General features: G+C 47.6%; 1 protein-coding gene and 1 non-coding gene across 6 annotated transcripts; both read right to left on the reverse strand.

The window, feature by feature from the left end:
* Positions 1-1,208: 1,208 nt before the first annotated feature.
* PABPC4 (poly(A) binding protein cytoplasmic 4) lies at positions 1,209-26,033 on the reverse strand. Of its 5 annotated transcripts, none has more exons than XM_032227608.1 (15): positions 25,504-25,690; positions 13,714-13,907; positions 12,783-12,898; positions 12,203-12,342; positions 8,927-9,021; positions 7,381-7,518; positions 6,553-6,648; positions 4,802-5,074; positions 4,637-4,670; positions 4,281-4,400; positions 3,599-3,705; positions 2,684-2,777; positions 2,221-2,351; positions 1,858-1,957; positions 1,209-1,472 (listed from the first exon to the last, which is right to left on the reverse strand). In XM_032227608.1, the coding sequence occupies exons 2-14, from the start codon at positions 13,885-13,887 to the stop codon at positions 1,871-1,873; spliced, it is 1,605 nt and encodes a 534-aa protein (XP_032083499.1). In that variant the 5' UTR covers positions 13,888-13,907; positions 25,504-25,690; the 3' UTR covers positions 1,209-1,472; positions 1,858-1,870. The 5 variants fall into 5 exon arrangements, with proteins under 5 accessions (XP_032083499.1, XP_032083500.1, XP_032083501.1 ...); XM_032227609.1 differs by having other exon boundaries at positions 25,598-25,681; XM_032227610.1 differs by lacking the exon at positions 13,714-13,907 and having other exon boundaries at positions 12,673-12,898.
* Positions 7,031-7,158, reverse strand: LOC116516277. The gene has a single exon (XR_004256336.1). It is a non-coding gene; the product is annotated as a small nucleolar RNA SNORA55 (small nucleolar RNA).
* Positions 26,034-27,037: the final 1,004 nt, after the last annotated feature.

Raw genomic sequence — 27,037 nt, forward strand, 5'->3', positions numbered from 1 at the left:
TGGAAAAGGTTAGCCATCATTGGCCTAGAACCTTCCTTTCTCCTTTAGAAGCCAACAAAAAAATGGGGAAATTAGGAGTAAAAGTATCCCATATAGTTCAAATTTTAATTGACATTTGCTACCATAGGTGACACCTGTCAAAGCAGCTGTGGAGGATTAGGTGCTCCCAGAGAGATAGAGGAGAGGCCTCTCAGCCTTTGCCGCTGCTAGTCAGCCACGGAAGGAAAGAGCTACACTTTCCAGCAGCAACAGCTTGAACCCCAAGAGCAAATAAGGTGCAAGAGTATTTAGGCCTTTCATCTGATCTAACATATTTTTTTTCTTTACTTAATTTAAAGAGACCGCCTCCTGCCGATTACCTCTCTCAGACCAATTAGATCGCACAGGTTAGGTCTCCTCCGGATTCCATCTGCCAGCCAATGTTGGCTGGTGACTCCCCGGGGGAGAGCCTTCTCTGTTGCAGCTCCGGCCCTCTGGAACGAGCTCCCTGTTGAGATCCGGACCCTTACTACACTCCAGGCCTTCCGCAAAGCCACCAAGTCCTGGCTGTTCCAGCAGGCTGGGGGGAGCTGAGAAGCATCTACCTCCACAGAAATTGTGAATGTTGGTTTTGTTTTTAATATGTTGTCTTTGTCTCGTTCCCCCCTTTCCCTTGTCTTTTGTGAGCCGCCTGGAATCCTCCGGGAGTGGGCGGCATACAAGACAAATAAATAAATAAATAATAAATAAATAAATCTTCAATAAAGAGATTTACAAATCTTTTTTGTCAGATGACTGCACAGCAATTGAGAAAAAAAGTTGAGAAATTACTAAATCAGAACATTATTCTATATATCTGTCACTCAGTTGTTGTTTTTCTTCAGATTTTGTTTGTACCCAAGATCTTGGATCTAGTCAAAGGATTTGTATGCCAATTAGTATTTTCCTGAAGTGTAGGGCAAATAACACTGGAGTATTTTTACACTTTTCTCACAAACCTGCTAAAATGGCTTGAGGTGATCAGAAAGCACTTGGTAGAAAATAACTACTTGATTCTCAAGAGAATTGTGCAGATTATAGAGATTACAACTCCCATATAAAGCTACTTGAATGATCGACCTCTTAGTCCAGTTCCAATGTCCCAACAAGAAGGGCCCTTGAAAAGTTTCAATTCAGTTCAATGGAGCTGCATTAGAATCCCTCAAGGACTGCACATAGATAGGCAGCAATTTCATAAAATACTTCTATTTATTGACTTTGCAAATTGGGATTGTCTGATTAAAACTAAGTCCAAAAATGTCATTATCCCACATGGAAAAACAAGATGTCCATCCCTTGGCCAGGAGAATAAATCCTTGCATATGAAATTTGATTTTTTAAAATATTTTTAAATAAGGCATATTAAGAGCTTTAAACACTGAAAATTGTTGAGATATGTTGTATTACGTTGAAATATGCAGAATGAAATGATTTCTTCAGAGACTGTACAAGACCTAGAAGAGAAAGGACACTTTAGATGCTGGAGCAACTACCTGGGAACTCTGCTTTCTAGAGTTCCAGGAAGAATCAATGAGTTTTGGGATGACTATTCAATTCTATGGATCTATCCTGGGTAATGAATTTGAATAGAGGAAAATTCTAAATTTTGAATAATTATTTAAGTCATTGGAGATTCACTGTGTCGTTTTCTTAAATGGCAGATTAATCTGTCTGATGAATAATGTATTTGGAAGAACATTTTCATGAGCAGAAAGTGTAGGAAAGTATTCAGAAATCAAACCATAATAGCTATCATGCGGCTTTTTCCACACAAAAGAGATCACTGACCGGTCAAGAAAGCAATACGGCTGTTCAGCAAAGTCATGGAGCAGGACTTACCAGCATCCTTGGTTTATGAGGTAGCAGTAACAATGTCCACCTTTTGAGTAGCTACCTTCTTTGCTTGGTGAGCCTGTAATACCGCCACAGCCTCCTCCACCTGTGATGGGGAAATTGCATTTATGGAATCCAGCTACCTTACCCCTTGTATGTGTACCCAGTATGCAAATGTGGCTGAATAATTCAACAAAGTAGGAACAGTGCTTCAGATCTGGTGCGGGTATGCTACTGTTCCTGTCAGTGGCTCCCTGAAGAAGCTGCACATGAGATCTGAAGGGCTCTGTGGCCCTCCCTCCAACAAGCCAGCAGAAATAGAAAGCAGCCAATGTTTTTGGCCCAGGATTTGTGACCACTAGTCCTCACCTTGGAACGGAGGGATTCTGGAGACTCCAGCATGTGTAGCAGCTCTGAGTTGTCAATCTCCAGCAACATCCCAGTGATCTTCCCTGCCAGGCTGAGGTGCATTGCCTGGATCAATGGAAAGAGACGTTCTCCTGAAGAAGCAAAAATAAGAAAAAGGTGATGACTATTTTATTTAGCACATGGCATCCTGAGGTCTTCTCATAGTGATGTGCTCTAAGCCAGGAGATCACAAGGATTGTCTGCTGCCACTGTGGAAGAATTAGCCAACTCTTGTCATTGCCCAGAGGATGCCCGAGGTTAGGATTCCTACATTTTTCAGGAAGACTTCTTTGCCCACCCATCCATCACCATTTTGCACATATGGCTAGAGCAGAGGAGCCATCCAGAGCCATGAAAACCCCCTCGATGCATGGCACAGGTATTGAAAATCCCCAAGGGAGGGCCGAGAGGAGGACTGGCTCACCCAGCATTTGCTTTTGCTCCTGAGGAGGTGCAGCAGCCAGCATGGATGCCGTCAGAGGGTCTTGTCCCTGCACGTGAACAGCAGGTTGTGGGGCCTGTGAGGAAACCAGGGGTTTTGCCATTAGCACAGACCACAAAGTGGTCCTGGAAGCAATTCTAGCAAATTTAAAAGACACACGAAAAATAAAGTGCTCAAGAGGAGGACATCATTTCCTTTCTCACCAAAGTAAAAAAAAGTCTTCTCCTTTAGCTGAAAAAATAGCTCATTAAAGTGAAAGAACAACTTCAAGGATTAAAACGTATTAAATGATTTGAGATTTCCCCCCAAAATGTAATCTGAAAGGGCAACATCTTCTACCAATCAGCTTATTTGAAAACCCCCTGGGATGACTTACAGCTGTGTTTCTCAACTTCAGCACCTTCAAAACGGTGGACTTCAACTCCCAGGATTCCCCAGCCAGAAATGCCAGCCACTTGAAGTCCATCTGTCTTAAAGGTGCTGAGATTGAGAAACCCTGACCCAGAGGCAAAACTGCTGCTCTCCTGGGCATGTTATGCCAGAGGTAATACAACACCAACAAGCATGAAATAATTCTTTGGATTACTAGGTGCAAGGCTGAGCGGCTTACATCTATCAAGAGAGGCCTATGTGCACAGCAGCACAAGAGTCACAATTCTTTGCATGAAATAGAATGACGGCTTTGTATGTCAGAAAGTAATTTGCTGCTCAAATATAGAAAGCCTGCTTAGTTAGAGCCGCATTTTCCCAGTGGAGGAAAAAACCTGCTTTCTTTGCCAGAATGTGGAACGTCTCAACAGGGAAGAAAGAAACATCAAATCCAAAGACTTGGCCACGGCTGCTGGGAGTCGGAATCAAGCACCAGGCCTGCCAGATCCTGCCAGGGCTCTGCCTTACCTGTAAAGGCTGGACTGCTGGGTGGGGGCTGTGGATGCCTGCAGCGTATCTGTATGGTGGAACAGCCCTGGGAGCCTGGGTGGCTATAGGTGGCCGAGGAGCAACCCCTGTTTAAACAGAGAGATGATGATCAGAAGCATCCATGTTCTTTCAGGCAAATGTTTTATTTCACATAACATCTGTTAAACCGATACTAGCAATAGTCTCTAGGCAGTTTATTTGAATTATTTCCTTTACTAATATATTTGTTGAATCAAAAAGCTTCTGCTACAATATGACAACCTTCTTCAACAATTGAATACCTTCCCTAAATATTTCACTAAATACCCACCCCCACCCCCATCTCATACATACACAACTCCAGCTCCCAACCACCATATTAGGTGAGTTGGCTGGAAACTCTGGAAGTTGCAATTCCAGCCCCTCCAGAGATTCTGGCTTAGTCAACTGTATTTTCATTCATTCATTTAAAAGATTTGTAGCAAATGCTACATTTACTACCAGAAGGATCTGCCCAACAGCAACTGGATTACTAAATCAGACCCAGCAGTTGGTCAATGTTTCCTGATGCTTCTGCAGCAGGGACGGCAAGCCTGTCTAAACCTAGCAAATCATAAATTGAGATTTGTTTCATAAATAAATGAAAAGATCCCAGAGGGACATCTCTGGGCCAAGTGCTTACCAGTCTTCTGGGGAGCACCAGGCACACCACGTGATGCTTGAGCAGCATTTGTGGGAGCCAAATGCCGTAGCGTTGGCCGCAGCCCAGACTGGCGCATACTGTTGTGCATACCTTGGAAGCCTAGTTTGATTTTCAAGAAATGGGGTGGGAGGAGAGAAGGGAACGGCAAGTTACTGGCCAGTTATATTGGAGAGCTAAAACTGGAGGAAGGGTCATCCCTGGAACCAGGCCTGTGTGAGACCCCACCTCCCTAGAAAACATCCTTAGTTGCCCTTTAGGGTAACATGGCCCTCTTCCATGGCTCTTGAGAGAGAGCGGTCAGGGCTTCCAAGGGCAAACTGCTCTTCCACACATACCTTGAGGCCTCCCACCTGGATTCCAGCAGCAGATCTATCTTGCGAAAAAGAAAAGAAAGCTGTAAGGGCCCATGAATCTTAGCCTTTGTGGGAAGCAGAAACCATCTGCTTTGGTAGGGGCACCTCTGAGACCCCCCTCCAAGGACAATTGTGTGGAGGACTCACCTGGGACACAGCCGGCATGAAATAGCCTCCGGAAGTCGGCTGGAACTGGCTAACAATGGTGTTCGCCGGCAGAGCTCTCATGCCAGCAATGCGCTGCAGGTATTGGTTGGTGAGGTGGGCCTTGCGCTCCTCCTTCCTCTGGGCCAAGGCCACATACAGCGGCTTGGATCCCACAATGCGCCCGTTCATCTCAGTTACGGCTTTGGTGGCTTCTTCTGGAGAGGAGAAGCAGACGAAGCCGAAGCCTTTGCTTCGACCATCTTCCAGCATCACCTAATGAATAGCAATAGCAATAGCAGTTAGACTTATATACCGCTTCATAGGGCTTTCAGCCCTCTCTAAGCGGTTTACAGAGTCAGCATATTGCCCTCAACAACAATCCGGGTCCTCATTTTACCCACCTCGGAAGGATGGAAGGCTGAGTCAACCCTGAGCCGGTGAGATTTGAACAGCCGAACTGCAGAACTGCAGTCAGCTGAAGTAGCCTGCAGTGCTGCATTTAACCACTGCACCACCTCGGCTCATTTCCCTCATGAAAGGCAGGGACTGGGAAAAGGGCTGGCAGCTCTTAGTCCTGGATGCTGATGTTGCTTGCCTCACCTGGGGAAATACTGCAGGAAGAGAAACCCCCCAATATGGACTTCCCAGAGATGGCCCTTCTTGCACAATGTTCAACATCAGCTTTTGCATTCCACAGACCCACCGCTCTTTCTTGGCCAGACATGGGAATGGCATTGGCCCTGATCGGCCCCAGCCTCTTTAGTACAGAAGGAAGGACGGGCCCTGGGAGACCGGGTGGCCTCCCCTATCACAAACACCTAGTTCACTGCCCATGAGGCTCCCTGCAACGCTGATTCTTAATTGGCAAGACTTCCCCCCCATTACATTTTAGAAATTTTGCATTGAAGATCTTTCAACAATTAGGAATGAATACATTTCCCATGTTCTCTTTTTAAAATTGGCACTATTTTGGTCACAGTGATATATTTTTTTAATTTAAAAAACAGAAATTTCACATAAGAGTTATTTTAAAGATACAGGTTGTCTTCTTTTTATGACCTGTTGCTCAGTGACCGTTTGAAGTTACAACGGACCTATCTGAGGCCTGGGAAATTAAGATGGTCAGCAACTGGGCTGCCCTGACAGTCTTATGCAGCCATGTGACTGCATTTTACAACAGCTTTGCTGAAAACTAGCATTTACGATACTTCTGATTTTTGGGAAAACCATGCACATAGCGAACTGTTAGCTCATATGGGCAAAACCACTGGTTCACTATCGGGGTTTGCTTAGTGATGCCTGCAAAAAGGCCATAAACTCATATGACCCAACCAAACTCATTTTAGAACCATCACAATTTACAACCATCATGAGAAAGCTCCATTACAGTCATAAGTTGAGGACTACTTTTTGCTTAACCACCATATCTATTCAAATTCATAATTTCTTGTCTCTGGGGCCCAGCTATTTTATTCACTATAGTGGCAGAACTAAATTCCCTCATATGTTTTTTTTACATCTAATTTCCGTGTATATGCTTTATTTCTACAAAAGATTCCAATTTTCCACTTCAATTCATCCATTCATTGTCATAATAGTTCTAAAGCCTTATTTGGGCAAATTGCTTAAAAGTGAGCCCCACACAGGTATGCAAGTCTTAAGAGCAGTTCAGGCAATACTTGGTTTAACTGGAGGGAGTCCTAGCTATGGGACCCTCGCTCAATATCTGCTTAACTCCTTGCTTAATTTACCTTTGCACTTGTGATGGACCCAAATGGAGAGAACTCCTTTCTCAGCTTCTCATCATCAATTGTGTCATCCAAGTTCTTGATATAGAGATTAACTCCCTGAAAAGGGGACAGAGATATTAGCATAAGATGGCATCAGTGCAAAATTTGATGTTTCAATTATGAACAAAGCAGGATTTTCTTTTCTATCAACAAGCACCTCCACACATGCCATTAATTGCAGTCATTTGGAGTTGGTCAGCCTAGACATCTGATAAATAAAAAATTGCAGAATCCAATCTGGGTCAGTCACCGGGACCGCAGGTTAAGTCTTCCAAGCTTTCAGTCTCATGCTGCAGCCCATCCTCAGGGAACTTTTCTCTAGCAGAATGTGAATTCTCTCCCAGATCAGATCTTGCAACATTACCTTGGGATGCATATATTTGTCTTCATTCGTAATAAAAAAATTAGGAACATAATGTCCTTTGTAGAAAGAAACTCTAAATGTTGCAAAGCTGTAGGGACAAGTTTCTTTATAAGAGAATTTGCCTGGATTTGCTGTGCATTTCTATAGCACCATTTGTCCCCAGGCCTGCATTGCAGAGTCAGGATCAGGAAAGATTCAGGTGCCTCTCCCACTAGGCCATTCCTTGGCCCTGCTTCTACTCTCCTCCCTCTCCCCCCCACTGAGGGAGTTTGGGGAGTCCTAAAGGAACTCAAAATTCACAGGGCTGCTAATCCAGCAGCTTCAGCAGAGCGAATTCAAGACCTAGCTTGTCCTAACAACGGTCCCTCAAATGCACACACACTTTGTAACTTGGAAGTCCTTTCCTTCCTCCAGAGGCAAAATACCTGGTAACGACTGATCCTCTCTTGCTTCAGCTGCTCAAACCTGCGTTTCAGCTCTGCCTGCCGTTCCACCTTCTTCTGTGCACGACCCACAAACACAATTTTCCCATTGAAATCTTTTCCATTCATTTCTTCTACTGCCTGTAAAAGAATTCAAAGCAGCCCTTGCAGACATGGAGTCTTCCTCAGACACGATACTTACTATTATTATTATTGTTGTTGTTGTTATCACAGCACAATTGTATCACAGCGGCCAGTTATTTGGCCGGATTTGGCATTACTAGTCAGGCCCCACCCAGGGGCCTAGGATGTCATAACGTATTTTCGTAATACGCGTGCGGATCCAAGCAGTGCGGCTTTTTGCATTTGACTGATGGTGATTTTGTCAATTTTAACTGTTTTAAATGTAATTCCAGTGCTTTTGGAATAGCACCCAGTGTGCCGATTACCACTGGAATTATCACTGCTGGTTTGTACCATAATCATTGAATTTCGATTTTTAAATCCTGGTATTTCGCGATTTTTTCATGTTCCTTCTCGTCAACCCTGCTATCACCTGGTATTGCGATGTCTATGATTGTAACCTTATTTTTCTCAACCAGTGTGATGTCTGGTGTATTATGCGCCAGTATTTTGTCCGTTTGTATACGAAAATCCCATAAGATCTTGACCATCTGATTTTCGGTGACTTTTTCAGACTTATGTTCCCACCAGTTTGTTGTTGTTTTAATATTATAATTTTTGCACAAATTCCAGTGGATCATTTGTGCAACTGAATTGTGTATTATTGTTGTTGTTGTTGTTGTTATTATTATTATTATTATTATTATGATGTTAATCTTTGGTGAGATTCACAGCCTTTGGGGCTGGTTGGTAACTCAACAGCTCGAGTCCTAACCAAGGACCTAGGAACTGTTAAGGTAACGTTGGAAGATATAAGCTGTTCCAAGTAGGGCGGTTTTTTGTAGAGTCAGAATGTTCAAGTCAGGTAAATTTAGAATTTTCAAATAGCGAAGTAGCCCTTTAGCTATTGTTCCAAGGGCTTGGTTTCCATACCGGGAGTCTAACCCGGGCCGCCTGGGTGAAAACCAGGAATCCTATTATTATATTTTCCAATGTTAATTTGGGATTAATAACCTCTGCAATCAAAGATTAAAAACTGAAGCAAGTTCAAAGCGTTGACACAACCTTGGATAAATCTGGGACTTTCAGTTCTTCTCTGAATCACAGGATCCTCTAGTGCTCATTTAACTGAACAGCATTCACAGTTCTCCCATTGAAAGGCAAGGCTAAGGCTATTCCCAGACTGTTAACTGGAATACTCAGAGACTCCTGGTTTGTTCAGCAGCTGCCTTTTGATAATAAAATGGAGAATATCACTGCCCACAGATTGCCCTTTGCTTTATGGCAACAGCCACCTGACAGAAAATCCAAAATAAAGGGATTTGCTTTCATTTTATTTCTGCAAAATTCACCAGAGCTCCATTTCTCAGTTCAAAAACCGATCACGCCACACTGACTACCTACATAGTAGCCTCACAGTTTATACCTTGCTGGCCTCTTCATGCTTTTCAAAACTCACGAAGCCAAAACCTTTGGATTTCCCAGCTGGGTCAGTCATCACTTTAACACTGAGGGTCTTACCTGTTGTTGGAAGAATAAGGTTAGCAAATATTACCTGGAGCAAAATTAAAGGAGAGCTTTTCAGAAGAAAACTATTACTGAATAGATCACTATATTACTGAACTAGTCCACATCAGGATATCCATCTGCCCATTGTCTGGAATACTAGATGCAGTGCACTGACTCTTTTTCCCTTAGTTACTTCCAAGCTGAACAGAATGATATACTCTCTTAATGTTGCCAAATTCTGTTTAAAAGCTGGCAGAATTCATTAAAATCTTGCCAAAGTTTGACATAATTTTCTCTTTATTTGCCTTTAATCTATTTTATTTTGTTAATCGTATTTTAGTAGTGTTATTCTGCTCTTGTCCCAAAGATGCTTTTCCAGGAGGCAACTGGATTTTCTTATTTTTTTCTTTTGAAGACATTTGGCACCAAGTGAGAAATCGAATAGGTTCCTGACCAATCTAGCTGGGAACTTTGTTGTCCAAAAGGTAGAGGGGGGAACTAGAGGCACAGCCATACTGGACTTAATTATTAGAAACAGCGAAGAAGTGATAGAGGGGATGGAAACCGCAGGAACCTTGGGTGAAAGTGACCATGTCATACTAAAATTCAACATAGAACACAATGATACTGGAATCCTAGGTTTTAAAAGAGCTGATTTTTAACAAACTCAGAGAGAACTTGGGAAAGAAATCCAAGAAGAAACCAGCATGGCTGCATCAAGATCTCTCTGACAAACTGAAAGTAAAAAAAGTAGAAAGAAGTACACATAACTATGGCAGAATATCAGCAGATAGCCAGAATCTGCAAAGATGAAGTCAGGAAAGCAAAGGCTTAGAATAAACAAAGAATTGCAACAAAAGTCAAAGATAATTTTTAAAAAAGTTTCTTCCAATATATAAATAACAAGAAAAAAATCAAGGAAACAGTTGGTCCACTAAAGAGAGAAGATGACAAAGAAGTAACAGGCAGCAGAGAGAAAGCAGAGCTGCTTAACTCATTCTTTCCATCGGTTTTCACACAAAAAGCCTCAACGATTCTCTAAAACAGTGGTTCTCAACCTTCCCAATGCCGCGATCCTTTAATACAGTTCCTCATGTTGTGGTGACCCCCAACCATAAAATTATTTTCGTTGCTACTTCATAACTGTAATTTTGCTACTGTTATGAATTGTTAAGCCTGATTCACTTAACAACAGTGTTACTAATTTAACTTGTAGTGATTCACTTGACAGATGTGACAAGAAAAACGGGGCAAAACCCACAACAAACCTCTCACTTAGCAACATAAATGTTGGGCTCAAGTATGGGCTGGTAAGTCAAGGACTACCTGTATGTTAGGCTTGAACAAAAACAGGCCAAGAGGCGAAGGGTTTCCATTTGTCCCTATTCCAGCAGGGCAACGTTTGCTTCTTAAGGATGCCAAGAGAGATCCCCGCTGGATCTCTCACCAGCAGGGCAGCTCAATCGGGTCTGCCGACTGTCGCACTTTCAAGGGCGCTAGAGGGCAGCACCCAGCCCTGGACTTCCTTCATTGCTCCCAGGAAGCTGCAGGCTGGGCCATAAGGGCAAGGTGCGCGGGGTCATCGGAGAACAAAGCCGGCTGTCACTTGATGCGCTGCCTGGCTCGTTTGCCCGCCTGGCTTTCCCACCTCCTTACTAGGCCCAGGAAAGTGGCGCAAAGAGCAACCAAAATGCACTACTTCAGTGCCCGGCGGGAAGCCGCCACCACCGTCGCCAGCTTTCCCACACAAAAGCTGCCACCTGCCCGGTTTCTTCGCCTGCTGCCATCACCCACCTTTACGACTGGCTGAAGGGCGAGCCGCGCCGAGCTTCCAGGCGGTGACTCTCTGGTGGCCCCATCCTCCCCAGCGGTGTCCCCGAAGGCTCCTGCTTCTTCTCGCACTCCCGCCTCTTCTTCCAACTGGGCAAAGCGGACCTGCTTCTTTGCGCTCCCCACCGCCATATGTCTACTACACCAGAGGGCCGCCGCTGCAGAGCCAGGCAGGGGGCACGTGACCGACTAATCCCAGAGCCAGCGGCATCTTGGCAGGCGAAAAGAGCACCTTAAGACCACACTTCCCAGAAAGCAACGGAAACCAACTGTTTACGGTGTGGAGGCTGTTGCTGCAAAACGCCTCCCTTTCCACACTGAGGTTGGCGAATGTTGGCTACATTCAGTTCAATTAATTCCCCTCTTGAGTTATTGACTCTAGCCCCTAGAGGTCTTAGGTGAAGACCCCCGAAGAGGTTGCAACCCACAGGTTGAGAACCGCTGCTCTAAAAGAATGCAAATGACCAGCTGCCTGCAAGGAATATAAATCCTTCCATTCCGCACCATCCAGTCAGAGCTGAAGAAGGTTCTTGGATGAGAATTGAAATGTCTTCGGAAAAAAAAAACAAAGTCCGGTTGCCTCCTGAAAAAGCACTTTTGGGACAGCCATAACCTGGATTAATGAGAATCTCCATAGACTGTTATTCTGCTCTGTTACCCTAGTCTGATCAATGGTGAAGTAAAATATAGATGTCCTCAGTTAATGGCCCTAACTGGAACTGGCAACTTCACTGCTAAGCAAAGTGGTCACTAACTGGGAGATTTTATGACTGTGACTGTGCTTTTCAGCTGGAAAGAGACAAGACGACTCAGTTTCATAACTTCAATTTTAGTTTGCCAAATAACCTCTCACCCCCTCTTTGGAATGCTCAAGTTTCTGCCTATTATTGTGCACACATTGAAAGCAATGTGATGGCTCTGGCAGCAGCAGATGATCAAGCAAAGACATTTGCCTACAGAAATTGCTTGCTATTTTCCTTTGCCTCCCTCCTCCCTCACTCACAGAGCTACGATTGGAAAGAAAAAAGTATCACCGTATCTCTTGAATAACACACTCATGACTCCCAGCCTTGGGCAGCCAGCACAAATGCATTGTTTTAATGCATACAAGAGGAAAAAGGTTACTCTCTTGCAATAACCCCTTTCTCTCCAATCTTTCTGCTTTGCAGGGATAGGGAGAAGGGGGAAAAAATCAAAGATTTTCTTGACCCAGGCTCAAGCCCTTCTTATCACCTTGCTTCTTCCTCCTGTCCTTCAAGGTGATTCCTTATGCCTGTTCAAATCTTAAAATATCAAATCAGCCATCATTTACAAAGGCTTCAGTTAAACGTGAACATAAAAAATCACTTTCTGGAAAACCCACCATAGTTGCTGAAGAGATCCTTCAGCCTCTTGTCATCCATCTCATCCCCAAAGTTTTTAATATAGACGTTGGTAAACTCTTTGGCTTTGACTCCCAATTCTGCCTCACGTTCTTTATGGCATTTAAATCGGCCAACAAACCTGGGTAGCAAAACAATGACAAGCCCTGGTAAATGCTCTGCTCTTGCCCCCGGGAGAAAGGCAAGGCAAGGTTTCAGGGAAGAAAGGCAAAAGCAAGCAGCCGGGGGTGGGGGGGGGGGGGGGGCGGGACGGGATTGCAAAGGTGGACACAAGACCAAGCTGAAGAGCCCCCTGTCCTGAAGCAGAGAGGCAGCAGGCCAAGGGCTGCCACTCACTGCTAGGCAGCATAAAGCCTCAGAGAGTCAACCCAGCCCACAGCAGGGAAGCATCAAGTGAAGCCAGACCCCCATGACAGGGGATGTTGGCTGTGGCTCGGGCAGGGAAACTCACCAGCCCTGGAGGAGACAGGCAGCAGGCCAAAGCTGGGGCCAGGAGAACCAGCAGCCTGGTGGGGTTATACTGAGATGCATCATGTCTCAGCTTCTGGCTGAGACACTCACACTTTGCAGTCGTTAAGCAGCATGCCGTTCATCTTCTCGATGGCGCGGTCCGCAGCATCTTGTGTCTCAAAGTGCACAAAAGCATAGCCCTTGGAGCCATTCTCATCACAAACCACCTGTAAATGACTGGAGTTGATTAGCCAGCATTGACACATCAGTTTACTTCCTGTTAAGTGTTCCCCAAGGACAAATGGAAGATGCAAAGTTTGCATCGAGCTTGCCATCCCCATTGTGAATGCAACTGTAAATCACTACAATCCAATGTCTGTGGTGGTTCTCAGGGTAATTTCAAAGCCTTTAGTTATGAGCTCAGTTCCCAAGCTATTATTTCACAGCAGAGAAAGAAGCCATCAGAGAAATATATGGGTGGCCCTACCCTCTTTCATCACTGGCCATATCCACCACTCCAGCCCCCAACTACTTTGCAGATTTTCACATTTTAGAAGTGCCCAGGGTGTCACTGAAACATTTTGCAAAGCAGGGATTAGCTCCAAGAAACTCTATAAAGAAGGCAGCTTAATTCTGATTTAAAGAAAGATTAATGAGATGATTTAACAAGTTGCCTTCCCCTCGCCCCCCACAAGTGCAAAACCCACCAAGTGTTTATATGAAATGTTGGATAGAATCTCTCTCTCTGTCTCTCTCTCTCTCTCTCTGTCTCTCTCTCTCTCTGTCTGTCTCTCTCTCTCTGTCTCTCTCTCTCTCTCTATATATATATATACATACATACATACATACATACATACATACATACATACATATATATGAGAAAATCCATTTTGCCTGTCTCTCTTACACAAACTCACCTCTTTGTGCTTTATGCCACAAGCCACAAACCCGATCTTATTTGACATACATGGAGATTAAGACCCAGCCAATTCTGAGGGCCAGTTTCATGCAATTCAGGAAACGGAACTGGCCTAGGACTCACCTTGCAAGAAAGAATATTCCCAAAAGCAGAGAACGTGTCATAAAGTGCTTTGTTGTCTATGGATTTATCCAGGCTCTTAATGAAGACATTCCCTACACCCGATTTCCTCAAAGAGGGGTCCCGCTGAGACCACATGATGCGGATGGGCTTGCCTTTGATTACATCAAAGTTCATGGTATCCAGGGCTCACTCAGCTGCAGCACAAAGAGCAAGAAAGAAAGAGAAGGGGAATTTTATCTTGAAAAAAGCAAATGAGTGTCCCATTGGGAGTTCACCTCTCAACACTTACTCCTTATTCACCTTGAAGATTTAGGGAGCATTTCCTCAGGACAACCTTGAGCCTGAGAGGTATATGGCATATGTATATATAGGTACATGCATATACAGACATGCACAATGATTATCAGTGCATTATGAACTTATAGCCCTGGGGAACTGACACTAACAAGTTGTCTTATAACATCTAATAGATGCATGACAAAGAAATAACCTATTCCAGAGAAGATTCTGCCCTTTCTGGATGAGGCAGGCAAGCACTAGAGAAACATGCCTCTTGGCTTGGATCCAGGGGATTTGGATCATTTTTATCATATCTCCAACCTTCCCTTCTTGGTTACTGAGAAGATTACAGCTTACAGCTCCAAAGGGTCCTGGAAAAAGTGGATTATCTGGAGCCCTTCTGGTCAGGTTCAGACCAGGATACAGAAAGCTTTGGTCGTGCTTGTTGATATCCTGTGCGGCAGGCGTATTGCACCCATCCTGGCAGTTCTTGATTCTCAGCCACCTTCTCTACCACTGACAATGGCATCCTTCTGGATCACTTTAGTGGGTTGAGAATGAGGGGTGATGCTCCCCTTCCCCCAGGGCCAATTCCATTTGGTAACAGAAGGGTGAGGAATCTAGTCTTAGATCGCTGCTTGGTAAGCTGGCTCAAGTCTGAGAGTTAAGGAAGAAGATATTTTGGCTAAACCATACCAAGACTGAGTGGCTCTAGGTTTGGGGCTCCAAGAGTGTGTGAGAGAGTTTAGCTTTGACTTGTATGGGGTTATTCACTATTCCATTCAGATATAGTGTATAAATTGGGGATCCTCCTGGACTCACAGCTCCTGTTCAAAGATGACAGCTGTGATCAGGCGGGCCTTCCCCCAACTTTCTTTTGTGCGCCAATTGTCTCTCTTCCTGGATCAGAGGGAAGGAACGTTGGTTCTTACCTGAATGTTAATTTTCAGTGTGATCCGGGAGGGGCTACGCATGGGATATCAACACAGTGTCAGACCTGCAGATGGTTCCTTTTAGGATCTTTGGATTGCCATACTCTATTATTTTACTATGCTTTTTCATTAGTGGAGAATTGGGAGGGGAAATAGTAAGGAGTAAAATGTTGGAACACTGACACACAGCCTGATTGATCCAGAGACTGAGGGAAATTCTTTGCCACACTTTCTCCTTCCCTTGGCTCCCCAGTTTCCTTAAGGTCGCGGAAAGCAGTCCACCTGAAAGGCATAAGAAGACAACCAGGCCACCCGCCAGCCCTCCACCTGACTAACTACGTCTGACCAGGGAGGGATGTAGCCCTCCCACATCACACTGAAAATTAACGCTTAGGCAAGAACCAACATTCCTTTTCCAGTGTGTGATGCAGGAGGGGCTACGCATGGGACATACCCAAGCTAGCATCCCTAGGCAGGGAAAGGATCTAAGACATGGAAGCTGGGGTGGCCACCACTTGTTGGAGAACCCTGCGACCAAAGGATGCCTCAGCTGTTGCAAAGGCATCTAGCCAGTAGTGGCGAATGAAAGGTGATGGGGTAGACCATGTAGCCACCCTGCAAATATCTTCAACCGGAGCCCTGGTCAACCATGCTGCCATGGTTGCTGCACTCTGCATGGAGTGAACTGTAATCCCTAGGGGAGGGGCCTGACCCGTAACCTCACAAACCATGGCAATGGCCTGGCAAATCCACCTCCCGACGGTCATAGGAGTAATCCTAGCTCCCAAGGTAGCGGGGAGGAATGAGACAAACAATGCCTCAGATCTGCGGGATGGGGCCGTGCACCGGATATAAATACGGAGGGCCCGCCATACATCCAACCTATGCCAAAAGCGCTCCCTATTATTGGAGGGCACCGGACAAAGGTTCAGGAGAACAATCTCCTGCGTCCTATGGAAAAGTGTGTTCACCTTTGGTATAAAGGCCAGGTCCAATCTGAGGACCACCCTGTCCTGATGGAAAACACAGAGATCCCCTCAGGTAGACAACACCCCCAGCTCCGAGATGCGCCTGGCCAATGTTATTGCTATCAGGAATGCAACCTTTAAGGTTAGGAGCCGGGGGTGAACCATTCTCAAGGGCTTGAAGGGCGATCCTGTCAGGGTCCTGAGTACCAATGGCAGATCCTAAGTGGGGAACCTGTGGATCATGGGGGGTCGGAGGCTCTCCCCCCCCAAAGAAACCGTTTTGACAGTTGGAAGCTGAGAAAGAGGGATGCAGCCCTCTCTGGTGAGCACTTTGGACAGTACTGCCACCTGACGATGGAGAGTGCTATGGGACAACACCTTGTCCAACCCGTCCTGCAAGAAATTCAGGACCTGAGGGGTGGAAACCAAGGCAGCTGCAACATTAGAAGAGGAACACCATTTAATGAACGCCGCCCATGTGGAATCGTAGATTCTAGTGGTCGATGGACGCCTCGACAGTCGCAATGACTTTCAAAGAAAGGTTGGCGTTCCTCGGGAGGCTCCGCTCAAATGCCAGGCGGTCAAGTGGAGCCACTGGGGATCTAGATGGACCAGAACCCCCTGGCACAGAGAGATCTCCCCCTGAGGAATCCTCCATGGGGGCGAGACTGACATTTGGACCAAGTCCGCGAACCATGGCTGTCTGGGCCAAGGCAGAGTCAGAAGAATAAATTCCGCCCTCTCTGCCTCTACGTCCCCTCGCACTCTGTGTTGGAAACCTTGAGAAGAAGTGTGGGAACTGTGCGTTTGCCGGGATTGCAAAGAGGTCCACCAGGGGGGTGCCGAATCGCTGACAAATCCTTCGGAACAGATCGGAGTGGAGTTGCCACTCCCTGTGGTCCATGGTTGCACAGTTGAGCCAGTCGGCCTGGTGGTTGGCCATGCCCGAGATGTGTTCTGCCACTATTGATGACAAGTGTCTCTCCGCCCATGACCTGAGCTTCAGGGCTTCGAGCCATAGGCTCCTCGAGTGCGTGCCCCCCTGGCAGTTCACGTGAGCCTTTGTGGAAACATTGTCCGTCAAAAGGAGAACATGCTGGTTGGTCAGAAGGTCCCGGAAATGGAGGAGCGCCAGACGAGCTGTCTTCAGTTCCAGACAGTTTATATTGTGAAGCAAGTCGGACACCATCCACTGACCTTGCGCCAGCTGGGAACCCATTAGTGCCCCCAGCTGAAAAGGCTTGCATCCGTAGTGACTGTGATGCGGGCATGTTCCCGGAACTTGGATCCCCAATGCAGCACTGGGGAGAGCCACCACCTGAGCGAGAGCCGTATGTCTGTCGGCAGCTTGATGAGGACCGAGGACTTGCTGAGAAGCTGCCTTTGATATGGAATGAGCGCCCACTGAAGGGGCCTGGCATGCAGATGTGCCCACGGCACAATCCCGATGCAAGATACCATCTTGCCCAGGAGATGGGACAGGTTCAAGATGGAAATGGACTGACTTGAGCATACTTGTCAAATCAAGGTTCGTAGGCTGGATTGGTGGTCTGGGGAGAGCAACACCAGTCCTGCCGCCGAATTTATGATTGCTCCGAGATGAAGAATCCTTGTCGAGGGAGAGAGATGACTCTTTGCTAAGTTCACGGAGAACCCCAACATCTGGAGCGTCTGGATCGTGAGGCATAGATCATGCAGCGCCTGAGAGGGGTACTGGGCCTGAACTAATATGTCATTGAGGTACCATTGGAGTCTCACCAGGATAGACCGCAGGTGAGCCACCAATGCCCTCAAGACTTTCGTGAAAGTCCACAGAGCAGAAGCCAGCCCAAATGGAAGGGCCCTGTACTGATAATGGGACCCCGACTGTGAGAACCTGAGATACCTGCAGTGTCGTGGAAGGATTTAGATGTGTAAGTAGGCCTCTGTGAGGTCCACCGACGCCAAGTGATCCCCTTTCCTGATCCCTTGACTGACTTTAGGGAGGCCATCTTGTAGCGCCTGTAAACCAGGTAGGCATTCAGACACTTGAAGTCGAGAATCGCCCTCCACCCCACCAAACTTTTTGGAACAACAAAGAGGTTGGAGTAGAACCCCAACCCCCGTTCCGTCAATGGAATCGGTTCTATCGCTTGGATCTCCAAGAGGTGACAAATGGCCAGATCCATCAGGCAGCGCTGTTCCAGGTTCCTCGATGGAGGAAATGTCCTGAAAAAGTTTGGGGGAGAGGAAAGGCACTCCAGCCTCAGACTATCTGTTCACCGTGGACAACACCCAGGCATCCGTGGTGATCTGGGCCCATTGACCCACAAAGAGCACCAGGTGGCTGCCTATGGGAAGACTCAGATTCGAGACACTTTCCTCTGTGGAAGGGACAGCTGCCCCCCCTCATGAAAGGGGCCACTTGAACATGTCCCTGTCCTGATATTAAGGGTGAGGGTTCTGCCTGTCTGACCTAGATGAAAAATACCTCTGGCCCTGATATTCTGGCTCGGGTGTCCTATAAGAGGGCCTGTGGGAATATGGAGCCAGGCACGTCTCTGTCCGTTTGGTATTGGTCAGCAAGACCTTCTTGTTGGCCTTATTTTCTATCAAAATCAGGTCCAGGGCTTACCCGAACAAGGAGTCGCCTGAGTAAGGCGCAGCTGCCAGGTTCCACTTGGACTTATTGTCCACCTGCCAATTGTGCAGCCAAAGGAGGGGTCTGGATGTTATACAGGTGGACAGAGCCCAGGATGCATACTGGATAGAGTCGAGCATGGAGTCCACGGAAAACTGAGTGGTGGATATCATCTTGGTAATATCCTGCAATAGCTGTTCCTCAGAAGCCGGGATATGGTCCTGCAGGTGGCGTAACCATAAGACCGTGGTGCGGTTAAAGTAAGAGGCCGCAGCTGCTGATTTAATGGCCCAGGCAGAAGCTTGGAAGTTCTTACATAAAATTTTGAAATGCAATGGAATAAACAGCCCCGGAAAAGCCGGGGGGTCGGGAGGAAGAGCTTCCTCATCCTCAAAAAACTCTGCCTCACATTGAGTCTCCTCCCCCATGATGGAACCTTCACTGACCAAGGGGAACATGGCCTGGAAGCCTCCTGGGAAGAAGTCCGGTCACTAGGCCGCTTGGCCTGAGACCTCTCACGAGAGTCCCTGTGGCCCTGAGAATAAGGCCCCTTGCTGGCCTGTGGCGATGCCCTTAGAGATGGCAGAGGCAATAAGCCTCCCGATGCTATCTGGAAGAAGATCCAGATCCTCCAGATCCTCTTCAGTGGGCCTCTGTGGCTCAGCCCCATTAGGGGCCAAAACAGGGGGAGGGGGTAGTCCCGAGAGGTGCCCTCCAGAGGATCCCCCATAACATCCCTAATTGCCCTGGGGGATGGAGGAGGGGATGCCTAGAGGGGATGCCTAGAGTGCCTGGAAGGCCTGGCAGGGGACCCTTGAGAAGGGCTGAAGCCTCTGACTGGTGACCTGGACCTGTGCAATGGGCTAGGCCTGCTGGCCCAAGCCTCCTATTGCCTGTCTGTGGGCTCTCTAACCGCAGCCCTGGAAGGGCACTGGGTGGCCAGGAACTTGGAAGTGGCTGTCCTGGTCTGGGGTGGGGAGAAGGTGGTGGCCTTTCAACTCCGGCGGACCTTGGATGAAACGGATTATCTGGATCCCTTTCAGTCGGGTTTCAGGCCTGGTTACGGCACCGAAACTGCTTTGGTTGTGCTGATCGATGATCTCTGGTGGGCCAGAAATAGAGGACATTCCTCTATCCTTGTGCTTCTTGACCTCTCAGCGGCCTTCGATACCATCGACCATGGTATCCTTCTGCGACGGTTACGGTAGGTGGGAGTGGGAGGCACCGTCTTACGGTGGTTCTCCTCCTACCTCTCAGACAGGTCGCAGTCGGTGTTGGTTGGGGGACAGACATCGACCCCTAGGCCCCCCAAATATGGGGTGCCACAGGGTTCGGTCCTGTCCCCCCTCCTATTTAATATCTACATGAAGCCGCTGTGTAAGATCATACGCTGGAAAGGGATCAAATATCATCAATATGCGGATGATACTCAGTTGTATCTCCGCCCCGTGCCAACTCAGCGAAGCAGTGGAAGTGATATGCCAGTGCCTGGAGGCTGTCAGAGTCTGGATGGGAGCGAACAAGCTTGCACTCAATCCAGACAAGACCGAGTGGCTATTGATGCTGCCTCCCAAGGATAGTCCAGACATTCCACCTCTTAGCCTGGGGGGGAAATTATACACCCCCCAGAGAGGGCCTGCAATTTGGGTGTCCTCCTGGACCCGCAGCTGACGTTAGAACACCATTTGTCAGCTGTGACCAGGGGGGCTTTTGCCCAGGTTCGCCTGGTGCACCAGTTGCGGCCCTACCTGGACCGGGAGGCATTTCGAATGGTCACTCATGCCCTCGACACCTCAAGACTGGATTACTGTAACGCGCTCTACATGGGGTTGCCCCTGAAGAGTGTTCGAAGACTACAGTTGGTCCAGAATGCAGCCCGGCGAGCGATATTGGGTGTACCTAGATACACCCATGTTACACCTATCCTCCGCGAGCTGCGCTGGCTCCCCATTGGTCTCCGGACGTGCTTCAAGGTGCTAGTCGTTACTTTTAAAGCCCTACATGGTTTAGGACCTGGCTACCTGAGAGACCGCCTTCTGCCATTTACCTCCCAACGACCAATAAGATCGCATAGGTTGGGCCTCCTTCGGGTACCGTCGACCGGACAATGCCGGCTGGCGACCCCTTCTCTGTAGCTGCGCCGGCCCTGTGGAACAAACTACCCGTAGAGATCTGGACCCTCACCACTCTCCTGGGCTTCCGTAAAGACACCAAGACCTGGCTGTTCCGGCAGGCCTGGGGCTGTTGATTAATATCCAGCCACTCTTGGACAGAATGGATGTTGTGTTAATTTTAATATTGTATTTCTTATTTTAATATTTTTAAAAATGCTTTTATCTTGCCTGTGAGCCGCCCAGAGTCCCAATGGGAGTGGGCGGCATACAAATTTCATTAAACTAAACTAAACTAAACTCCTCCATCCCCGAGTCCTGGCCTCCCCTGGGGAGCCTGGCCCTGCCTCAGCCCTGGTGGATGCCATCTACTCACGATCTGGCGTTGCTGCAAATGCCGCTGAAAAGCCCCCAGGCATTGCGGCTGCGGGAGATTCCTCAGCTGCTTCCGGCTCCAGCAAGTTGCCCCAGCCTCGATAAAAAGCCGCAATGCTGGAGAAGTAGTCAGCAATCGGTGCCACTCCGAAGATGGCCACCGCCTTGTGGCACGCTTAGTGGCCACCCAAGATGGCCGTCGCTTACCGGATCACCACTATACGATTGTAAATTGCCTCCTCACTGCATACCAAACAGCCAGCGCGCCTCTGGCCAGAGCAGACCTCCTGAAGAGCTGCGAATTGCAGCCTGCCACCCCCGAATTCACAGGGACCAGACAGCGCTCTGCTTGGCAATCAGGTGGGAGAAATGACGCCGATCTGGTTCTCCACCCCCTCCAGGTGACAAGGGAAAAACGGCCCCTTTTTTAGGCAGCGCTCAGCAATTTAGAATTTAGACTAGTCCAATTATTCAAATTGTAACACTGTTAAATTTAAATTTAAGTTTAATTTCCTCAAGTAGGAGCCAAAACACAGTCTGCTTAGACCAAAGACAGAAGGAAACTGGAGCCAAGAGAAGGAGGAGGTGTGGCAAAAAAATTACCTCAGTCTCTGGACCAATCAGGCTGATTTGATATCCCTTGCATACCCCCCCCTCCCGCATCACACACTGGAAAACTGGCTATAGCCACTCACACCTTACCCAACTCTCAACTGGGTTACTGCAATGCACTCTATCCTCCCATCTCAGTGAGTGGGTCTGGCCTGCTCCCAAAGTGGGGATACATTCTGAATCTCCTTTCTGAGACCCTGTCAGGAAGCCTGCTTTCTTGGTACCAACTCCTGCCCTTTGGAACTATCTTTCCCCCCAAAGCCCAATAAAGATTGGGTCTGCAGGCCTCTCAAAGGGCCGTTGAGCCCTGTGTGCTTGGGTCAGGATGAGTACTAGCAGTTGGTGATGTAGCCTATTTTAGTCCTGAGCAATTTTTAACTTAAGTTATCTCAGTGGTATATGTTTGGGGGGGGTGTATTTAGGTAAATTATTTTATACAGAATCATAGTATTTGATTTGGGCAATTGCAAATATGTTATAAATACATGTTCAAAGCTCATCATTTTCTTTGCAAGCAGACTATCCTAAGTAACTTTCTACCGCAGCCAAGTCAACTTCAGGCAAGTGTGTCACTTTCTAGACCTTCTGCAACTGAGACACTCAGATATGCCACATCCTTCCGGATTCTATTTTTATACTGAGCAGCACATACGGTGACATATGCATACCAGACTCTGTGCATAAAACTCCAAAGCTTAGGAGTCACGCCAAGAAGTACCTTTAACTGTGAAAGAAAGGGATTCAGAGGGTGACGAGGGAATGCCTGCTGCCAACACAGGACTTCATTCATTGCTCAGGTCAGCCTGGACAGTTCAGAAAAACTAACAAGGGTAGCAGCAGTCTGCTTAAGGCACCGAAGTAGAAAGCCAGAGACCATGAGTTTGAGTCCCTCCTTAGTCATGAAAGCCAATTGGGTGACCTTAGGTGAGTCCCTCTCTCTCAGCCCAGCCCACAGGGTTGTTGTCGTGGAGAAAATAAGAGGAGGATGGTGCACTGAATATGTTCACTGCCTTATTTGTAAAAATAACAAAGGCAGGATACAATTAAATTAAATCAATTACATTAGTGACAATGAAAGACAGCTTGAGTAATAAGTTGCAGATGAGGAGACAAAATGCAGGCCTGGCTGGGATTTCTAAAGATTGGGATGCCACTGATACCCAAAAAGCCAATGCAATCCTAGGCTACATCAACAGAAGGATAGAATCAAGATAATGTGAAGTACCACTTTATAATGCCTTGGTAAGATCACATTTGGAACACTGCATCCTGTTCTGGTCGCCACAATATAAAAAAGATGTTGAAATGCTGGATAGAGTGCAGAGAAGAGAAACAAGGATGATTACAGGGCTAGAGGCTAAAATATATGAAGAATGGTTGCAAGAATTGGGTATGTCTATAGTGAAAAGGAGAACCAGGGACAACAGGAGACCAGTGTTCCAATAGTCCAGGGGCTGCCAATCTATTCTCCAAAAGATCTGAAGACAGAACTAGAAGCAATGGATGTAAATTAATCAAGGAGAGAACCAATTAGAACTAAGAAATATCCTTAACAATAAGAACAATTAACTAGTGGAATGGCTTCAGAGGTTGTTAGTACTCTGTCACTGGAGCTCTTTAAAGAAATTGGATAGCCATTTGTCCAGAATGTAGAGGGCCGTGATGGCGAACCTATGGCATGTATGTCGGACGTGGCACACAGAGCCATCTCTCTGGGCACGCCAGCCATCGCCCATTGCTCTTCCGGATTATGTCCAGCTAGTCTTCACGTGTGCAGGAATGCTGGAAACCAGAAGGACAGCTCTGCACAGGGAAGGTGAGCTTTCAGTTTCTGGCACACACATGCATGCTGGCCAGCTGGTTTTTGCGTGCACATGTGTGCCAGAAACCGGAAGCTCAGCTTCTCCATGCGTGCATGTGCTCTGGGAACTGCTTTCTGGTTTCCAGTGCTCCCCCGCACACACACACTCCTGTTTCAGCACTCGGTGCCCAAAAGGTTCACCATCACTGGTACAGGGTCTCCTGTTTGAGCTGGGGTTGGATAGAACAGGGCTGTCAAACTCCCGGCCTCAGGGCTGGATGTGTCATGCGCTGGCCATGCCCACACCTGGTTTAACAAAGGGGGAAAAAGACCCAATGGGTCATGTGATGCCACTGTGATGATGTGAGTTTGACACCCATGGACTAGAAGACCTCCAAGGCTCAGTTGTCTTTCTTTATCCAAAGTAGCATCCATTTCAAGTGGCACTTTAGTCAGCTGGTTAAATTAGGCAACATTTATTTATAGTAGGAAGGGGTGTTCTAGACAGAGTTGCCAGTAACTCCAGCATTATCTCTTTGCAACTGAAAGGAAAAGGCCATTTGAAACAGAAGCAAGAAATAAAAAAAACCTTGAAAATTGGGGGGATCTTTACCTCCAGACATTTCTCCATTTAGTAGTTTTTATTAGCTACCTGCTAATAAAAACTATTAAAATAAAGATGGTTTTGGTTTGAGCATTGGCACAGATATGGTAGAGGTTATTCAGTACTGTGTAATGTTCTACCTTTCTGAAACACTATCAGAAACTAGATATGCTGATAATGGATGCATATATAAAATTTTATCCCATCTTCTGAATTAAGAAACTTTCCTCACAGGTATATTATAATATCAGTCAGGACTCCATACCTCAATGACATCTATGATGGTTCCCAAGTAATTTACTGCCACCTTTCAGCAGTCTACAGTTTCCTCAAGTCATATTACTATGGTGGAACAAGAAATAATATATTGATCCATTTATGTCACTGATGGGTCACATGGCTAACGAAAGACCATTTCAAGGCTGAATAGAATTACCCAGGACAAAATCTTTTGAATTTCCACGGAACACACCTTATGTTTCTGATTATACGGGAATGACCAAAATGGAACGCAAGCTATAAACCACAATTTACATACCACATTGGCAGAGTTCACACAAAATGCTCTGCTGAAAGGAAAAAACCTCCCACATTGCAATGCGTGACCTAATTCCTGATAGCGGATGGAGTCCAACCCTGAATCTCAGCTTCTTTAGAGGTTGAGTTTGGAGATGTTCCAAAATAACATTATCCATTTGCGTTCAGCCTAGAGACAACCTTTTCATGATACTGTGGGAGGACCCTTTTTAGAATCAGAATCAATTTTTAATCTAAAACTCACAATTGGGCACAAAGATAAAATTTATATACCCACACAAAAACATTTATCTAGAAAGCAGCCTTGTTAGCTACATGTTCCTTCTTCAGTGCTCAAGCAATCAGAGGAGGCTCTTCATTAAAAAGCTGAATCAAGACTCCTCTGCCTGTCTCAGGGAGTGAGCAGCTCACAAGAGGAAATCCTCCACATTCCAATAAATCATTGGACTCTTTTGGGGGGTTCCTACTACAGCATCAATGAAAGACCATTTCCAAACCTGCCCTTCCTATCCTAACAGCCGGGCAAGATCACACCCTAAAAACTACTAAAATAAAGATGCTTTTCATTTGAAAGAGCACTCTCTCAAAACACCCCCCTGTTCAGTACATGGTCCCTGGATGACCACCCTCCAGACCTTTTGAGGGACAGGAGCATGAATGGGCAATGACCAGAAGCCCAACTTGGAGAGACCAGCAGGAATCTCAGTGCGACCAACGGACTGGCTGGGAAGACCCCAGAAGGTGGCACTGGGAAGCCACATCCCTTTGATGCCAAGGAGCCCACCTGGAGGCCCTGCCAGGCCAGCAGACCAGACGCAGCCAGACAGGTGTAAAAAGCCTGTCCCAGAACGGAGAGAGGAAGAAAGGAAGAAGGGAGGGAGGGAAGAAGAAAGGAGGAAGGAGGAGTTGCTAAATCTGGGCCTGGAGGTCCTTCAATAGTTTTACTCCCACCTCAGCAAGTATTTAGGGGTGGGAGGGGGATCCCCTCCCAGAATCCCTCGCAGGAGGCCTCGGGGGGCGGGAACCGGGGTCCGCTGCCCCTCACCGTCGCCGGGCTGCTGGAAGTTGACGTAGGCGTAGCCGAGCGAGCGCCGGGTGATCATGTCCCTACAGACGCGGATGGAGAGGACGGGCCCGGCGGGGCTGAACTTCTCGTAGAGCAGCGCCTCCGTCACCTCGGGGTGCAGGTCCCCCACGTACAGCGACGCCATCGGGTAGCTGCTCCCGGCGGCGGCGGCGTTCATCTGGGCGGGCGGCGGCTGCTGCGGGGCGGCGGGCGGGCGGGGCAGGGCCTCGGGGAGCCTGTCCGCATGCCGCCAAGGCCTCCGGGCGAGGATCCGGGCGTCTTCCGCCCAGGGGCTCCTCCCCTCCCTCCTTTCCTCCCCCGCCAAGCTGCGGCCGAGAGCGCCCCGCGGAGGCCTTCAGGGGCCGCGCGGAGGCCTCCCAGCCGCCGCCGCCGCCGGGCCTGCACGGACCGCCCGCAGCAGCAGCAGGAGGGGGCGGGGCGGGGCGGAGGGGGGCAGCGGCCCTGGGCGGCGGAGGCCGGGAGCTGGCACGCGGAGCGGAGGGGAGGGAGGAGTGGAAGGTTTGGGGTCCCGGTCCCCGCTTTCAGGTCTCGCTTTCGTTTCGGGCTTATATTGACAGCTATGTTGTATAAAGCTGATGCAGGCAGTCCTCGACTTATGCCCACAATTGAGCCCAGATGTTCTGTTGCTAAGTGAAACATTTCTTTATGAGTTTTGCCCCATTTTTTCACCTTTCTTGCCACTTCTTCCTTCTTGTTCTACCCTAAGGTGACCAGATTTTCATATTGGTAAAGAGGGACATCATTGAGGGGGGAGGAGCTAGGCCGCGGCGGTTACTGCCAGCCCGCAGCCTCGCTAGGGCCGTCTGGTCACCTTAATTATACATATCCTCTCTCTCTCTCTATCCATCCGTCTGTCTGCCTGCCTATCTGTCTATCTAGTTATGGTATCCCTCTCCCTCCCTCTCTCTCTCTCCCCCCGTCTGTATATCTGCCTGCTTACCTATCTCTTTCTCTCTATCCATCCGTCTATCTGCCTGCCTATCTAGCTATCTAGTTATGGTATCTCTCTCTCCCTCTCTCCCTCTCCGTCCCTCATCTCATTATCATCTATCTCAGTATTTCTCCATCTTGAAGACTTGAAAGTATGTGGACTTCAACTCCCAGAATTCTGGGAGTTGAAGTCCACACACTTTCAAGTCTCCAAGGTGGAGAAACACTGATCTATCTAATTAATATAATTATTTCTCCCTCTCTTTTTCACTCTCTCTCTCCCGCGCAAACACGCAAATGCATAGGGCAGCCCACCTCACACACAGGTAACTCCGGGCGGCTTACAACATTATGATGCACACCCAAAGCGAATAGAGTCAGGTGCCTGTGATCCCAACCCTCCCTTCCCGAGGGGGGAGGGCCGTGGAACACTGCAAAACTCTTCTTGGTTGTGTCACTCTGGGGCTT

This window comes from Thamnophis elegans, chromosome 12 (genome assembly GCF_009769535.1).
Source record: "Thamnophis elegans isolate rThaEle1 chromosome 12, rThaEle1.pri, whole genome shotgun sequence".
NCBI lineage: Eukaryota > Metazoa > Chordata > Lepidosauria > Squamata > Colubridae > Thamnophis > Thamnophis elegans.

Coding starts and splice junctions, on each gene's coding strand:
- PABPC4 (XM_032227608.1), bottom strand. CDS start 13,887: ATGAACTTTGATGTAATCAAAGGCAAGCCCATCCGCATCATGTGGTCT. Junction 7,519..8,926: donor AGCATGAAGAGGCCAGCAAG/GTATAAACTGTG, acceptor ATTCTTTTACAG/GCAGTAGAAGAAATGAATGG. Junction 4,671..4,801: donor TCATGCCGGCTGTGTCCCAG/GTGAGTCCTCCA, acceptor TTCGCAAGATAG/ATCTGCTGCTGGAATCCAGG.